This window comes from Dasypus novemcinctus, chromosome 2, assembly GCF_030445035.2.
Source record: "Dasypus novemcinctus isolate mDasNov1 chromosome 2, mDasNov1.1.hap2, whole genome shotgun sequence".
NCBI classification, from domain to species: domain Eukaryota; kingdom Metazoa; phylum Chordata; class Mammalia; order Cingulata; family Dasypodidae; genus Dasypus; species Dasypus novemcinctus.
In genome coordinates, this window is record NC_080674.1 from 149,734,048 (window position 1) to 149,752,019 (window position 17,972).

The 17,972-nt window shown below is 40.1% G+C and overlaps 1 protein-coding gene across 2 annotated transcripts in view; it reads right to left on the minus strand.

Moving 5' to 3' along the window:
- Positions 1 to 17,972, minus strand: part of LOC101412724 (protein diaphanous homolog 1) — a 46,794-nt gene that overhangs the window by 9,447 nt on the left and 19,375 nt on the right. Inside the window, exons 2-9 of one of the 2 annotated variants that reach the window (XM_058286068.2) lie at positions 8,640 to 8,666; positions 7,444 to 7,599; positions 3,874 to 3,975; positions 3,384 to 3,514; positions 3,117 to 3,203; positions 2,215 to 2,278; positions 1,390 to 1,529; positions 8 to 116 (exon numbers count right to left, since the gene is read on the minus strand). In XM_058286068.2, coding sequence (XP_058142051.1) covers positions 8 to 116; positions 1,390 to 1,529; positions 2,215 to 2,278; positions 3,117 to 3,203; positions 3,384 to 3,514; positions 3,874 to 3,975; positions 7,444 to 7,599; positions 8,640 to 8,666 — 816 coding nt within the window. The remainder of the gene's footprint in view (positions 1 to 7; positions 117 to 1,389; positions 1,530 to 2,214; positions 2,279 to 3,116; positions 3,204 to 3,383; positions 3,515 to 3,873; positions 3,976 to 7,443; positions 7,600 to 8,639; positions 8,667 to 17,972) is intronic. The other variant, XM_058286072.2, reaches the window with a different exon arrangement.

Below are 17,972 nucleotides of genomic sequence, written 5' to 3' on the forward strand. Positions count from 1 at the left end.
TACGTGCCTTAAGTGCAATGGAGGTTCCACTTTTTAATCCATCCAGCAGTGGCTGAAAACGTTCCATCTCATCCATTTCAGCTCTTTCTGTCATTGCCTCCAAGACCCTTTCATTCCTGCCCAGGAAAAAGAGAAGGGAGAAAACTGCCCAGGTGCTCTGGCATAGACATGTATGATAGGTGGGCTACACAGGGAACAGATGAGTTAGGAAAGAACGGTATCATGGCTCCAGATTTCTCACATTATTCTTCTCATCAGGGGTCAGAATCTGCTGAAAGCTAAGAAAAATGCACTCCCTAAAACCCATCCCTAGACTCCTACCCATGGATGCCAAATTAAGACCTTTGTTCCAGGGAATACAAATTGGTACTTTTGGAGGGGTATTTAATAGTACCAATTACTTTTTAATGCACGTAACATTTGGCCCCCTTCTAGAAATCAACGTAAATACATAAGTGTGAAATAATACATGTACAAGGATATTCATTATAGCACTATGTGTAATAGTGAAAAATTCTTTAATGACCTAGAGCATGGGGCCAGAATCTGCTGAAAAAAAGTCTGAGTCAACCTAAAGGTCTAGTAATAGGGGAATTGTTAAATAAACTACAGGAAATACATACTATGGAATGCTAAATAGCCACTAAAGATAATACAACAGCTCTGTACTGACAGAGAAGCATGTCCAAGATGTGGTAAAAAGAAACAAACCAAACTCAAACAAAAAACACAAAAATAAAAAATAATGAAATTAAATTAAAAATTAAAGCAAAAACAAAGAAGAATATTCCAGTTTTGTTAAAACAAACTTCTCCACAAAAATAAAAATCTATCTTACACATGTTATTAGTTATATAGGCATAAGCCTTCTTTCCTCAGTCTTAATATTCTACATTTGGGGTGGCAGAAAATGTCTTATAATCAAGGAAATGCAATACATTTGTCTATGTTTACAAAAAGATGTGTGAGACTATACCAAGTCATTAACAGTGGTTACCCAGGCAGAACAGGACTTGGTGAAGGGATGAAGTTAAATTTTACTTTATATATGTCTATATTGTTGGAATTTAAAAAATAACATTATATTACTTCTGAGTTAAAAAAGAAAAAAAACAAAACAAAAAACAATAAAGAGAAATCCTTGTTCTAGAGAATGCAGACATTAATGGAGATGTAGGCAATAACCTGCTATGCCAGTGGTACAACTAGGACAGCCTTTAACTTAGGAAATCTTTAACTATTAAAAATCACAATGTTCATTTCTGGGAAGAAATACAGTATTACCTAGAGTTTAAGACCAAAAAAACATGCAAGCAACTCAATTTACCTCTAAACTAGAGAAGATAGTAAAAAAGAGAATGGAGAAAAGAAATAATTCCAGTCACATACATGTCCTCTGGCTGTGGTAGGATACAAAGAGCAGAGAGCAGCTTGGCTGCATCGATCATCATGTTGGGGACAGCAGGATCCATGGCTCTGACCAGCAGCAGGATCCCCTCTTCTGTCTCCAACATAGTCTTGATTCCAAACTGGTCACACAAGAACAGAGAGGGGAGGTTAAAGGTGGCAGCATTTAACCAGGGACAAGTTTAGGAGTAGAACACTTTTCCCAATACAGGTAAAGGGAAATGAGCATAGCAAAGTCATTTTCTAGTAGACACAAAATAACCCATGTCTTCTAAGAATAAAAAATTTGGATTTTCATAAATGTTTCTTTTAAATGCCCTCCTCCCCAAATCCAAAAAAATAAATATAACAATTAAACAGAGAAGAAGTCAGATTTGTACTCAGGGGCAAATAATTGTGGATTCCTTGGGGAAGTCCTTTAAATATTAAACAGACAAAAAAAGAAGATGAAAAGATCCTAAAGTAGGAACAGTCTGGAAGGGGGAGGGAAAAAACAGTGGGGAATTTTTTAAAACTTCAAAAAACAATAACTGTAGGTCAGAAAATTCAAAATTAGCAAGAGAAAGTATGGAAAGAGGAAGAAAATTACACATGTTCTTGGAAACAGGAGTTAGAACTGGAAAAAAAGAAGAAAAAGGCCCACAGATGCACACATAGGTGGCAATGAAAAACAGTTCTGATCCTAAAAGGGAGAGCTAGATAGAAGTCTTGAACCTCATATTCCTAGTTTCTTTTTTGGGTTTGCCAATAGAAGAGGAAGAATGAGGGTTGGGATGGGGGTTGGAATGAAAATGGGAAAAATCTCACCTTGTTGTTCATAAAAGCTTTCAAGCAGCGAATGATCTCATGCTTGTTACGGCTATCATAGCTTCTGCATATGGAAGATATAATTAGTGAAGTCCCTTTATTCCATACTCATTTTCCATTTGCCTTTCCAATGCTATAAACAAGGATCCTAGAAGCTAGGAGCTGAGTAAATTCTGGCACACAGTACCTTTCTCTGAAACACTGGCAACAAATAGGTAGCTAAAAAGGGATCCCTACCACCAAAGACCTTTGGTTAATCATCTCTCAATCTAAGAACTTAGTATTACAATAAAACCTTCCCTTTAACTCCTTCTAGGTTCCTAAATTCTAAGTGCTAAATTCTGACACAGTAATATCCCATCTACTACTGCCTACCTTGCTACCTCAGAGGTTTCAAGTATGAGAGGATAGATGTAAGAGGTCCAGGTTCTGAATTGATTTCTTTCAGTAGGATCCCCAGGAGGTCACTTTAGTTCAGGCTGAGTCCAAGGTATCTCGAGAAATATTCTAACCCTGAAGCCTGCCATAAAGTTAGTCCCAAGCTGATCAAATATACTGTAAGAATTCCAAATCAGATATGACCCAGATCAGATCATGGGGCTGCTCTGGACTAAATCAGACCCTATTTTCAGACTGGAGAAGAACTGGTACTGGGAGACTAGCACTCTTATGTGGTACATATCCCATGTTTAATTCACGGTGAAACTTAATTTCCTCCTCTCTTTCCTTTATCTATAATCATCATCATCCTCTAGTCGCTCCACAGTAAACCCCATTCTCTCTTGCAGCATATTCTCCTAGCCGATAACTTTAGATTTCACCGTTATTTTCTTCTTTAGAGCAAACAGTGAAGTCCCCTACTTCCCCCCAATTGGAAGATGCCAAGACTTGGAAGTCCTCACCCAGCAGTCTCCTCTTTCTCATCATGAAGTCGTTTAAGGATGTCCAATAAGGAGGCCAGGCCCTCAGCACCAAATGTTTGCACCCAACTGTAAGGAACATATAGGGACAATGCAATAGCAAAACAAGTCAACAAATAGTCATCAACTGGCAATTATTTATTCCAAACCAGTTCATTTTCAAGCTTCCCTGACTCCTTCAATCTTCATTCCCCACCAGTGAACCCAAATCTTGGCCTCCTACTCCCATCAGCACCTCAGAATCCTCACCTGACAGGGTTGTTGTTGAGAGAGACGCGAAGGGACTCCAGGCAGCTAAGCAAAGGCATGTCCCGCAAGCCTGACCTCAATTCCTGAATATACATCATAGCAGACCTAGAGCTCTCCTTCTGGTTCATGCCCTAGACATGAGGCATATACAGAGATTAGTAAACACTGGACCCAGTCATAAATTGAGGAACTAATGTTAGCCACTACAGATTAAATAGTATCAAGGCAAATATCCATTATACATGCCACTGAGCCACATGAGACTCTGAATTTCCCATCCCATACCCAAACATACTTCATGAAGATTTAATCAAGCAACAAGTATATAAGAATAGTAACTCAAATAAGAGAGTAAAATACGAGTAGGCTTATACTATGGAATGAAATAGAATTGATACACACATAAAACGTTACATAAAGCCTGCACAAGAAACAGGTTCAATATAAGGGCCCAGCCTCCCATGTCTTGGGTATCTACCCTAGGACTCACAGCCTTGGAAGTATGCAAGTATTGGGACACCATCTCTCTCTTGATGATAATGTCCTTCTCCCTCAAAGGTTGCTGTTTCTCCTCATTCAGGTTCATATCCAGCTATTAGAGGGAAATTAAAAAAAGAAAAAAAACAAAATTGCCTCAATGCCTTCCATGTTTTTACTGTTAAATATAAACATTAAATGCTTATTGCATTAAATAAATTTTCCTGATCCCTAGAGATTTAAGCTATTACAGATGATGAAAATTCTTTTTTAAAAAGATTTATTTATTTATTTCTCTCCCTTTTCCCCCACTCCCCCACCCCAGTTGTCTGTTCTCTGTGTCTATTTGCTGCGTCTTCTTCTTTGTCCGCTTCTGCTGTTGTCAGCAGCACAGGAATCTGTGTTTCTCTTTGTTGCATCATCTTGTTGTGTCAGCTCTCCGTGTGGGTGGCACCATACTTAGGCAGGCTGCACTTAATTTTGTGCTGGGCGGCTCTCCTTATGGGACGCACTCCTTATGTGTGGGGCTCCCCTATGCAGGGACATCCCTGCATGGCATGGCACTCCTTGCGCACGTCAGCACTGCACATGGGCCAGCTCTACACGGGTCAAGGAGGCCCGGGGTTTGAACCATGGACCTCCCGTGTGGTAGACGGACACCCTAACCACTGGGCCAAGTCTGCCTCCGAAAATTCTTTAGAGATAAATATGGTTAATAATTTATTATAAATCCCTATGGACATTTTTATACATATATACTCACTTTTTTTCTAACAAAAATGAACTCAATATAGTTGAAAATTTCCTTTGTATTATGAAAGAAAAATATACGTAATATTTTTTGTACTAAGGATGGACTGTAATAAACTCTTCAGACAAAAGCCCTGGGTGACTGACATCATCAAAACACCAACAAAACATTGGAATTATCCTGAATGATGCTGCAATGACAGATATAGGCCATTATATATCTTGTCATAACTTACAAAATTGTGCAGGAGAAAGTTTAAACTATATTGTAAACTATAATCCATACTTTTAGTGGCAATGCTCCAATATGTGTTCATTTGTAACAAATGTACCACGCTAATGAAGGATGTTGTTAAGGTGGGAAAGTGTGGGAAGGGTAGGGAGTGGGGCATATGGGAATCCCCTACATTTTTATGTAACATTTAAGTAATGTAAATATCTTTTAAAAAAATTTTTTAAGTTTGTTTAAAAAAAAAAAATCACCAACAAAATCTGCACAAACTTTAGGACTTAAACAATCACTACTCCTGGTTAACTTGTCCCTGTACAAATTCCTTTCCCATGAAAAAAGACATGGAAACTCTGTAATAAAGCAGAGACCCCTCCACAGACATAACCAGGAGTGTTCTGTTGGAGGAGATGCTCTGATTGCATCTGTGATAAGTATAACCATGTGAGCTGGAGTGAGCATAATTTTAACCCTAATAAGCCCAGAATATTATTTGAAATCAGGAAAGTATAGGGGGAAAAAATCTTGGGGAGTGAAGGAATCATTGCCTCCAAGTAGGTATAATAATTTGAGGTTTTCTGACTCATGGTCTGATGCTTTTTCCCTTTTGCAGATAAAAAAGAATACAGAAGTTGCAAAATGGTGCTCTCAAGTTGAATCAGACTCAAAGATAAAGTATGTTTTGCTAGACTAGCTCAACATTTTAAAGTTGGGAGACTTCACATAAAAATACTGATTTCTGGCTTCTTTTGAAAAAAACAAAAACAAAAACAGAAATATCTGGGACTACTGGGCCAGTAACCCTACTAGAATGCTACAACTTATTGGAACTGAATTGTGGCTAGCCTTTCTAACAAAAATACCAGAAGTCCTTCTTAAATTTACCACAGTCACCTCTACTTTCTACTATCTTCTACCTAGCCTGTTTATTTACATTATCTGTCTGGCCCAAAAGATATCAAAATGTGCAATCCTAGGTCAAGAGATTGTCTTGACAAATCATACTCTTAGATTTTTAATGCACTTGGAGTATTAAGTAACAAACTGAAAACTTCAGTGAAAAATAGTAGTAGTAGTAGTAGTTGTTGTACAGTATTTACTATGGATTGAGGGCTTTACATATATTACCTTATGTAAGCTTTATCGTTTCCAGTTTACATGAAAGACTTTACAGGATTGCCTAATGTCACAAAGTTAAAAGTGCCTGGGCTGGGGAAGTGGACTTGGCCCAATGGATAGGGAATCCGCCTACCACATGGGAGGTCTGCAGTTCAAACCCCGGGCCTCCCTGACCTGCGTGGAGCTGGCCCATGTGGAGCTGGCCCATGTGCAGTGCTGATGCACGCAAGGAGTGCCCTGCCACGCAGGGGTGTCCCCCGTGTAGGGGAACCCTATGCGCAAGGAGTGCGCCCTGTAAGGAGGGCTGCCCAACGCGAAAGAAAGTGCAGCCTGCCCAGGAATGTTGCTGCACACATGGAGAGCTGACACAACAAGATGAGGACGCAACAAAAAGAAACACAGATTCCCGGTGCTGCTGATAAGAATAGAAGCAGTAACAGAACAACACACAGCAAATAGACACAGAGAGCAGACAACTGGGGGGGGGGGTTTGAAAAATAAATAATCTAAAAAAAAAAAAAAAAGTGCCTGGGCTGACATTTGAACGCAGATCTACTACCTCTAAAAACTATACTTTTTTTTTCCCCTTGAGGTAGTGGGGCTGGAGATTGAGCCTGGGACCTTATATGCAGGAAGCTGGCACTCAGCCACTAAGCCATAACAGCATCCCTGAGTTGTTTTTTGTCATTTGTTTGCTTGTTGTTTGTTTTTGTTTTTAGGAGGCACTGGGAACCAAACCCAGGACCTCCCATGTTGGAAGCAAGTGCTCAACTACTTGAGCCACATCTGCTTCCTAAGACTGTACTTTTAATTTAGACCTACCACTAGTCTATATTTGAGCCTGAGACCATATAGATTTGGTTTGAGCCCACAATCACACAGCATAATATATACTGGTCTCATTAAACCTTATAAGCACATACTCAAAACCTTCCAAGACTTAACACTAATGTGTCCTTTTCCTCACTGAGGACCACAAAGTGAACCACATCTGTGTACACTTCATTATTTAACTTCTTCAGCTTAATCTTTAAAGGTTTTCTAGTAATTATTCTCTTACCAGATTCACCACAAAATAAAGGATCTTGGGCAAATGATGCCTTTCCACTCTCCAGTTTCTTCTTTGTGTAGAATTCATTGCTAATGCTTCAGCACTTTGCTTATCTCAGAGATGGTCTCCACACTACCACCCAAGTTGATCTACTCTCCCTTTGTCTTTTTGGCTAAAGTGCTGCTGAGCAGAGGGATATTAACATGGTGGACAGTGATCAGGTATGTCCAAGCCTAACTCACAGATTCCAATTTCATGGACAGGTACTTATATATTTAGTCCCTTAGTTGAGAGGACTGTGATTAAGAAGTACCCTCTTAGGCCTGCAATTCTTTGTAATGAAGGCCTAGTTAAGGGGAACATGGAAAAAACAGGCCCACCATATGATGGATTTTCAGGAAGAGAAAAAAAAATTTGGGGGGGGGGTGACTTACCAGCATCTGTTCAAACAGAACTAGCACTTGTTCATCTGAAACATCTTGCAATGACTGTGCTGTGGGATCATCCCCATATGATGCAGAAGAATTTCTATGAGCAGAATTGGGTTTCTCCTTCTCTTTCTTACTTCTCATGCTGGTAAATCTCTCGAGCTAGGAAGGAGAAAAATGTATTAGCAGTGATTCATTTTCATTTACTCAACAAACCACATATTGAAGAGCCAACCCTTTAACCTCATACATTTGCATGGTTCCTTTGGTTCATGAGCTGTTTAAGACTCTTCTGACATGAGAAGGTGAAATTAGTCTTCCTCAAACTTACGTCAGCATACTGACTCTGCACCGTCAACTCTATCCAAAGATAAGAGGACTTGAGTATTGAAATTTGAAAGTTCTTTAAAAAGAGGGAACTATCCTTGAGCACCCTTGCCATCCCTAAGCAGTCGAACAGCACAGAACTGAAAGCATTTTATGTGCAGAGCCATTTCAATAAAATTCCCTTTCTGCTCTCCTCTAGCTACCCAATAACACGTGTGGCCAGGACCCCAGAGGATTCCTCTCTTCAAGAGATGAGTATGATCATAGATTTTAAAAGATCCAAGTCATATGGGGTAAACAAGTAAATGCCTTAAAATCAGGAACTTTTTCTTCCTTTTGTATACTCCATAGCACTTGTGTCATTTAAGCAGCAAAAGTTCAATATATATTCTTCAAATGAGTACAAATCCCCTTTGCAAGACGTCTAGTCAGCAAAGAAAACCATGTACTGCAGGAATATATATGCCATCTCTCTGCAAAATAACACTCATGAACCAGTCCTCAAACCTCAAGTACAGATGCTGAAATAAAAAAGAGCCACCAATAAGCTGCCATTATCAGCTCCACCTGTTTGAAAAATTGCAGTAAATATCTGCAACCATTCTGGGGCTTCAAGTAATAAAAGCAGCATCCAGACTGCAAGTCAGCTTGGTGTTTAAAGAGCATGCCAATGTTGGAAGCTAGAATGTGCCAGAGAAATACATGCAATGAGACAAACATAAAACAAAGAATTAGGAAAAGCCCTGTGATAATCTGAAGAACAAAACCCCTATCACCATTACAAGTTACAGAAAATCAAAGGTTATGGCAACTAGTAAATACTATAGTTTAGGAAGTAAGCTAGAACATGCACATGCCAAATAAAATGTCCTTACCTCATCTGCCATGAGCCGCTTCAGAGTCTAGGAAACAGGAAAAAGGAGGAAGAAGAAAGAGGAGAGAGATCAGTGAAATGCCAGGAAACATCCCAAACACTAGACAGGTTGGGGGGGAAAAGAAAAGAAAATAAGGTGCAAGAACCTAAGTTTTATTTCCCATAAGCTAAAAGAAGATTTCTACCAAACTACCCCTTAGCTATTCCCTCAGGTTAGAGGCAAGATGAGTTTTATGGTCACTAATATATGACAATTTAAGTAAAAAAAAAAAAAGAATTGAGAGTGACATTAACATGGCAACGTAAGATATCCCTGAAAAACCCTCCCCTCAGAATCAACTAATAAAAGGACAAATCCTACTTGTTGGAACTCTAGAGGACAAGAGAGACTGGAGAAGGACTCCACCCATGGTAATCAAAGAACAAGAAAAATATTCTCCAAGATCATGTAGGAGATTTCTGTTCCAGACCTGCCAGTTCAGCCAGTCCAGCTCCCTCCCCATCACATAATCACACAAAGCTTGGGAGTCTGGGTTCCTCCTGCTGCAGATGCAGACTGTAGAGCCACTCTCAGTAATTAGAATACCACGCATATCCAGGCACAGGGACCCAAGTCCACAGAGACCCAGGATGAAACACAAGCTGTTAACTATAGCTGTGTGTAGTCAATCCACTTTCTGTTGGCCAGACCACTTAAACACAAAACCAACTTTTCTGGATTGACCTGCCATTTTGGACCGACTCAGCCTGGGTCCCTGGGGTAGGATATCCTAATGGGGGAAAAAATGAAAGCAGAAAAGCCTCAAAGAAAAGAGAGGAATGGGGAGAATGAACTGCTGTGAGACAGGATGAGAGTCCTGTAGAGGAAGCACAGCCTGGATCCCTCTTGCTGCAAATGCAGACTATAGAGCCACTCACAGCAGAGAGTTAGAACCCCACGCATATCCAGGCACAGGGACCCAAGTCCACAGAGACCCAGGGCACAACACAAGCCACTACGGAATACCCTATACAAAAAAGCATCAAGGGAAAAAAAAGAGTGTGACCATGGCAGAACTGTTGACAAGAGGTGCACATGCTCAATCCAGTCTCTGTTCTGTGGACCACCTAAATGCAAAATGGACCTTTCTGGATTGATCCACCTTACTGAAGTGACCCCCATCCAGGTCCCTGGGGTGGGATACCCTAAGGGGAAAGAAACTAGAGGCAGAAAAGCCTCACAGAAAAGAAAAAAGGGACACTGGGAGACTGGGACTGAACTGCTGTAAAACATGACAAATCCCAGAACTGAAAAGTATAAGGAAAAGGGCACTGAGTGAGGGAGAAAATTCTGCACAAAAACATACAGAACAAATCAAGATTCCAAGAGAACGTACAGAGGAAAGGCAGCTCTCTCCTGGAGGTGAAATAATTACACAGAAAGCACAATCTTAAAAACTGAACCACGGGGAAACGGATGTGACTCAAGCAGTTGGGCACCCGCTTCCCACATGAGAGGTCCCAGGTTCAGTTCCCAGTGCCTCCTAAAAGTAGGAAAAGAAACAAGCAAAAACAATGAGCAGTTGACGGAGCCATCTAGGGTGGAGATGGAATACAGTGAAACAGTAATGAGAAAGGGATCAGTCAGATACATCACAAAAGATCAACTATACAGAACAGGAGGTTGCTATAAAGGAATAGAAATAAAGAATAGGGAAAAAACAGGATATGACATATTTTTTTAAAAAATTGGAGGAGTAGGTATAGTTCAGTGGTTGAGGGCCTGCTTCACATGTACAAGGTCCTGGGTTCAATTGCGGTACCTCCTAAAACAATGATAAATTTTTTAAAAAATTTTAAAAAGGTGCTAAATCCAAATGACAAACATGAAAGTGTGTCCAACTTCATAAATAAAGAAGTGTAAATTAATACCTAAATGAGATATCAATTTGCACTTTGAAGATCAGCAAAAATTTTCAAGTCTGTCTAGTCAAGAGCAACACTATTCTCACATACTGATGGAAATGTAAATTGCTCTGGCCACTCTCTCAAAAACAGTTTGACATTATATAATAGTTTAATATACACATACACATCAGCAGATTTGCAATACCTACTGTCCAGTTCATTGGACTCAGCCAGGACAACTAGGAAGGTGATGATGATGGGCAATGACCATCCCAAGGAACAGAGAGTACATGAAACTGCAAGCAAGAGAGTTCCACCCATCTACCCTGTGGCATCTAAGCCTCAATTAGAGGCACAGTGGGCATTACCATCCACAAAACCTCAAGACTGGGGAATGAAAAATGGACTAAAGTAGATTTACTAATATTCTACCATAGACTTATTGCTATCCGAGCAAGGGAAAAACTTTTTATCATTGATGTGGAGGCAGTGGCCACCTGAGGGGAGGGAGAAGGAAAAATAGGTGTAATATGGGGGCATTTTCAGTTCCCTGGAATTTTCCTGCATGACGTTGCAATGGATACAGGTCATTATATATTTTGTCATTATTTCAAAAACTGTGCAGGACAGAATGCAAACTATAATGTAAACTATAACCCATGGTTAGTGGAAATGTTTCAATGTTCATCAATTGTAACAAATGTACCACACTAATGAAGGACGTTGTTAATGTGGGAAAGTGTGAGGGGGCAGGGAGTGAAGCATATGAGAATCCCCTATAATTTTTATGTAACATTTCTGTCATCTAAAGTTTCTTTAAAGTAAATTTTTTACAAAAATATACATACACTACAACTCAACCCACCAATTTTTTTTTCTTTTAGCACGTAGTGGGGATTTAACCCAGTACACCTCATATATGGGAAGTAGGTGCTCAATCACTTGAGCTACATCTGCTCCCCATTAATTTTTATATATCTACCCTACTGAAACTCTGGCACATGTATAGAAGGATGTATATAACAAGAAGTTCACAGCTACACTGTTGTATCTCCAACAGAGAACAATTTAAATATCATCAAGAGTAGAAAGGACAAATAAAGTGGTATATGGGTAAATGGAAACAATATACAAAGAAAATGAATGAACTTACAGCTAACCACATAAACGCATCTCACAAACATAACATTGAATACATTATTCCCTTTGAGTTTAAAAACAGGCAAAACTAAATAAATTATTTAGGATGTAAATTTTAATGGGAATGATTACCACAAATGTCAAAACAGTGGTTACTTGAGTTGGGGCAAGAATAATAGGAAGGGGACAAGATATGCTGACAATATTCTATTTCTTGACATGGATAATGGTTACATGGTATTCAGTTTGCAATTATTCTTTAAACCTGTTTTATGTTCTTTTCATTATGTATGCTAAAATCTGAAAATTTTCTTCTTCCTATTTAATTCTAAACCATTTTTCTTTTTTGTTAATGTCCTTGGAAGAGTATAGCAAAGCTTCTTGATTAACCTTCCTCAACTAATGAAAAACTCATTCTGTCCCTGCTACAAAGCTATTTTTCCAATCTTTTTCAAGGGAAGAAAAATCTACATCATTACCTTCACATTTACCACATCAGAATTCAGTTTTATCCAGTGTAAATGGTGAATTCTGACTGCTTTCTAGGGCCCAGAGATCAACAAGTACCCCTTGGCTGAATGCTAATCACTCACCTGAAATCATAAGAACCTTGCTCAGCATCAACAGAATTTACAGTTACTTTGTATATGCTGCTTACTGGGGAGTAAAGGCAGAAGGATGAGGCAGAGAGATATAACCACTCAAGGTGATTAACAACAGCTTGACACACAGAGGTGAAACAAGCCATGGAAGGAATGAATGTGTTCAGTTGAGGTTGCCACTGCCAAGGATAAACTTCTTTGCTCCTAGAGCAATGGCTTCCAAAACCTTATCCCCCTAATTCAAAATGTTCCCTAAGAACCAATCAACATTCAAAACAACTCTGAATTGCATGCATTGTAGCTAACAGAACCTGGGTTTAATGAATCAGTGGCAGCTGAATTATTCACAGCTACAGCTTAAGTCTAGGAAAGGGAAATCAGCAACCTGTTTTTCTGCCTACAGACTATCCTTGACTACTTATCTTCCATCCATCCCCACTACTACTCCCTAAGCTGTCTCAGCGTGGTTTACTCCAGCAGCCTATCTGACCTCCATGCTTTCTGTCCCATCTGCCCCACACCAAATCCATTCCCCAAACTATGTTCCAAAGTAATCTTTCTAAAATGACAAACTATCCATGTTACTTCCTCATTCAAAATCTATCAATAGTACCACTACTACCACTGCCCTCAGGTTAAAATCCAAATCCTGAGAATGACATACTGTTCTCCTGGCTCCTCTCCCTCTCAACCCATCTCAAAAATTCCTCCAACTTCAAACTCCTCTGGCCATAATGAACCAGTTACAGGTCCACAAACCTATCACATTGTCACTCACCACTCCAGATTTACATTCCTGCTTCCTTCAGTCCGGGTCATCCTCTTGAAGCTAACTCCAACACTCCTCACAGGATGATACCCCCTCTAAATGCCATATCCACTGATCCCCTAAGATTGAATGGGCATATAGGCATTGCTTATGAATTCCAAAATAGATATTAGAATAGATTGGTCTGTTCCTCCTGGCATATTAGATAGTATTGGATTCAGAGATTTCACTTTTATTTGATTAAATAATGATTAAGGTTTTGATTGAGCCACTGAGAAAACGACATGGCAGAAGAGAAGTTAAAGAGTTTTAATGCTGGAGCCCTAGGAAGTAAATACACAAAGCAGATACATGTGGAAAGAGAGAAGGCTCCGGTAGACATGGCAGAGGCCCTGGGAAGAGGTGAGTCATTCACCTGACAGTCTACATCTGACCTTGTGGAGAGACCAGAGCAGCTGAGCCTGGAGAAAAATGAGCCCTGAAGAGAGATGAGACTTAGCCCACACTTCAGATGATATTAGAAGCAGTTGGGACAACGGAGCCTTAAAAGAGGAAGGTTGGACCCTCACAGAAACTGGCAGCCATCTTGCTCTAACACATGGGAACAGACTTTGGTGAGGGAAGTAACTTATGCTTTATGGCCTTGTGACTATAAGCTTCTACCCCAAATAAATACGCTTTTATAAAAGCCAACAGATTTTTGGTATTTTGTATCAGCACCCCTTCGGCTAATACTGGGCACTTCTCCTTGTGTTTCCACAGTAACAGGTGTAAGTCTCATGGCGCTTATAGTGATTATAATAGTTTTTGTTTTTAAAGATTTATTTATTTTTCCCCCACCCCTCGTCGATTGGGCTTGCTGTGTCTGTTCATGTGTGCTCGTCTTCTTTTTAGGAGGGACTGGACCGGAACCAGGGACCTCCCACCTCTGCCCCCTGCTTTGTTGTATCTCTCATTTTATTTTCCTCCTTGTGTTTCTTTGTTGCATCATCTTGTTACATCAGGTCACCACACCAGCCCAATGTGTCAGTTCACTATCTTGCTTATCTTCTTTAGGAGGCACCAGGAACCAAACCTAATACCTCCCATGTGGTAAACAAGACCTCAACTTCTTGAGCCACATATCTGCTTCCCATAATTGCTTTTTTTTTTAAATTGAAATATATCACTCACACATAAACATACACAAATAGTTAAGTGTGCAGTAATAGTTGTGAACTTACAAAACAAGTATAGATAACATCATACAGGGCTCTCATACCTCAACCTACCACCAATACCTTGCATTATTGTTAAACATTTTCAACTTATGATTAAAGAGCATTGTCAAAATATTACTACTAACCAAAGTATTTTCCCCCAATTCACCCTATTATCTTTATATCATTTAAAAATGAACATACATAAACAATAAGTGTACAGTAAAAGTTGTGAACTTACAAAGCAAACATGCATAACATCATATCCATACATCAACCCACCACCAACACCTTGCGTTGTTGTTGAGACGTTTGTTACAAATTATGAAAGAACATTGTCAAAACCTTACTACTAATTATAGTCCTTATCTTACATTTGGTGTATTTTCCCCCAACCCACCCTATTATTATTTTTTAAATATATTTTTATGACAGAAGTTGTAAACTTACAAAACAACCATGCACACATGCAGAATTCCCAAACAACACCTCTCCATCAACACACCACACTGTGGTGAAACATTTGTTACAGATAATATCAGATTACCACCACGTCCATAGTGTACATTTGATACACATTTTACACACTGCCTCATTATCAACAAAGTACATCTTTGGCACAGATGCAAGAATATTATATTATTGCTGCTTACTACAGTCCATAGGTCATTCCAGTTGTATTTTTCCCATGCTTCTCCACATTCCCACCATGCTGCAATAGTGATGTACATTTGCCCTAGATAACAAAGGACACTCTTGCATCTGTACCATCAACCACAATTCTTATCCACCTCTTGGTTTACCATGCTGTTCAGTTCCTAGATTATTCTCTAGCATTCTGTCAATTGGTATTTACATCCCTAGACTACCATTTTCAGCCACATCCCCATTTATAAACTAGCTGATACTATGTGTTACCATCCACTCTATACATTTCCACACTTTTACAGTAAAGGTAATTAAAACTTCTACACATATTAAACATCAGTAATTCATCTCAGTCCTTTTCTTATCTCCTTTAAGAATCCACACCTACCACCGGGTCTTGAAGATATTTTCCTACAATTTCTTCTAGAAGCTTTACAGTTCTTGCTTTCATTTTTAGGTTTCTGGTCCATTTTGAGTTAATTTTTTGGTAAGGTGTAAAATAGAGGTCCTCTTTCCTTCTTTTGCCTATGGATATCCAGTTTTTTCAGCATCATTTGTTGAATGAACTGTTGTTCTGCCCAAGCAGTGTGGGTTTGACAGGCTTGTCAAAAATCACTTGACCATTCATGTGAGGGTCTGTTTCTGTACCATTAATTTGGTTCCACTGGTCTATGTGTCTGTCTTTATGCCAGTACCATGCTGTTTTTACCACTACAGCTAGGTAATATAATTTAAATATGATGGAGATGAAAGTTCACTTTTCTTTTAAATGTTTCTGGCTATTCAGGACACTTTACCCTTCCAAACAAATTTGATAATTGTGTTTTCAGTGTTTTTTAATCTATGCAGTGTGGGTCTAAGATGACCACAGTTGCCCTGGCAGACTTCTGATGATTCAGTCTGTGCCAGCCAAATGTATCTGCCATTACCTGGATAGGCTTGGGTAGGGCCCACCAGCCTCCTCTCTGCCGGAGGTGGAGCTGAAGCCTAGGCTAGTGCTGCAGGCTGATCTGGGTGAAAGAAATTGGTACCGTGATTTTCTGTCAGCCGGGTGGAGTCAAAATGGTGGCTTCAGGCCTCTTTCCAACCTGGACAGTTGCCAAAGTAGGATAATCACCGGTCTCTGTGGCTTAGCCAGTAATTTCCTGGAGAGGCTGGCGCACGTCTCCCCAGATTGCTGGGGCTTGTGCTAGAGCTGCAATTTGATCTGGATTTAAAGAAGCCGGTCCCTTCCAGCACTGTGACTTCCTGTCAGCCCCGCTTCCCCTCATGCCAGGTGTGGAGGTAAGTTGGTGGCTACCTGCCTCTTTCTGACTTGGACAGGCTCAAACTTTAGCTGTTCTTAGGATTATACTTTAGCCCGCTGAATTTACTCATCAATAGCTGAAGTTGGTGCCCAACTGTCCCTTCCTCCCCTGACTGTGGGAAGTGGAGTTTTCAATTCCAGCCACAGAAGAGCTCCCGAAGAAGCTTGTGCCTCCAGTGGAGGATGGGCACTGGCCTCCATGGCCTGGAGTGCTCTACTTACAAGTCTCTGCTGATGAGCAGTCTCCTCCTTCCATTCCTTCAAGGATGTGGCAGGATGCTCTTCTGGTCTCCTAGAGGCCCCAAACAGGTGCTTCAGCTAGCTCCAGATAGCTCTGGGTGCTAACTGTCCTGTAGCAGGAGCTAACTCTAGGAGCTCATTACTCCACTGCCATCTTGCTGGTTGTCCCATAATTGTTTTTTAATTGTCTGCTTCCTCTACTCTCTTCTAGGCTAAGATCCTTGAAGGCAGAGCTTGAAACTTAAACCATTGTATTCCTATGGAAAAATGTTATATCTGCAGCTGACTTCCTAAAATACCAATCCTTAGAAAATCCTTCAAAGTCTCTTCCACTTCTTCATAGTATCAGTAAAGAAAATGAAGTCAGGCAGGTGGAATAATTCACATGATTAAGGACTGAGCTGGGTATAAAACTCAGGGCTCTAGATTCCAAAGCCCAAGATCTGCCTTCCCCAAATTCCTCTGTCCTGGTCCCATTAATGCTCACTAACTCTTGCCTTTAGATACAAAAGCAAACGTATCCTCTCATAAGAAGAGAGAATCCAGTTTCCCTTGCTTTCCCTGTGGCATCATTAAAAAATTATTTGATCCTTTTAGAAAATTTGGGTTAAGGACAGCAAAGGTGATTCACGCAGGATAAAAGTTGCATTTCCTCAATTTCTCCAACAGAGGGCAGCTACAACCATCAAAGTAAATCACAGTTTAGGCAAAATTCAGTTTCAGAACCCAATGGAACACCCAGACAGCAAGCTCAATTTAATCACTAAAATGGAAATCTGTTGCTACAGAGCAGTACACTCCCCTGACCATTCGCCTGTTGGATGTCTAGTACTTGGTCCACAATGATACCTTGCCAGATACTCAATTGTGATGAGCTCTGTTTCCCACGTCTCCCTCATGGCTGGACCCGCTTCCTCAGAGAGATCTGTATTAGTTTCCTGAGGCTTACATAAATTACCAGAAATTTAGTAACTTAAAACAACAGAAATTTATTCTTTCACAGTCTGGAGGCCAGATGTACGAAATCGAGGTGCCAGAAGAGTTAGTTCCTTCTGGAGGCTCTGAAGGAGAATCCTTACCATGTCTCTCTCCTACCCTACATGGTTTATAAGCAATCCTCTGCATTCCTTGGTTTGTAGACTCATGGCTCCAATCTCTGCCTCTGCCTTTATGTTTCTTCCCCTCTGTGTCTCAGGTGTCAAATCTCCTTCTCCTATATAAGGCCACCAAACATTGGATATAGGGCCCACCCTAAATCAAGGATGATCTTATCTTGAGATCCTCTGCTTAATTCTATCTGCAAAGACCCTTATACCAAATAAGTTTACATTCTAAGGTTCAGGGTAGGTATATCTTTTTGGCAATCTACTATTCAACCCACTAAAGGGCTCTAGTAAACACTCAGAGAATCTAAAGTCAGACCATGACTGAGAGGCAGTGTCCAGTTATCTTCTCCAAGGAGCCTTCATCTAACAGAAGCAATACTGCCATTTACACACACCGGCTAAGTCTTCCTTGCTACTCAACTTTTATAATAACCTTT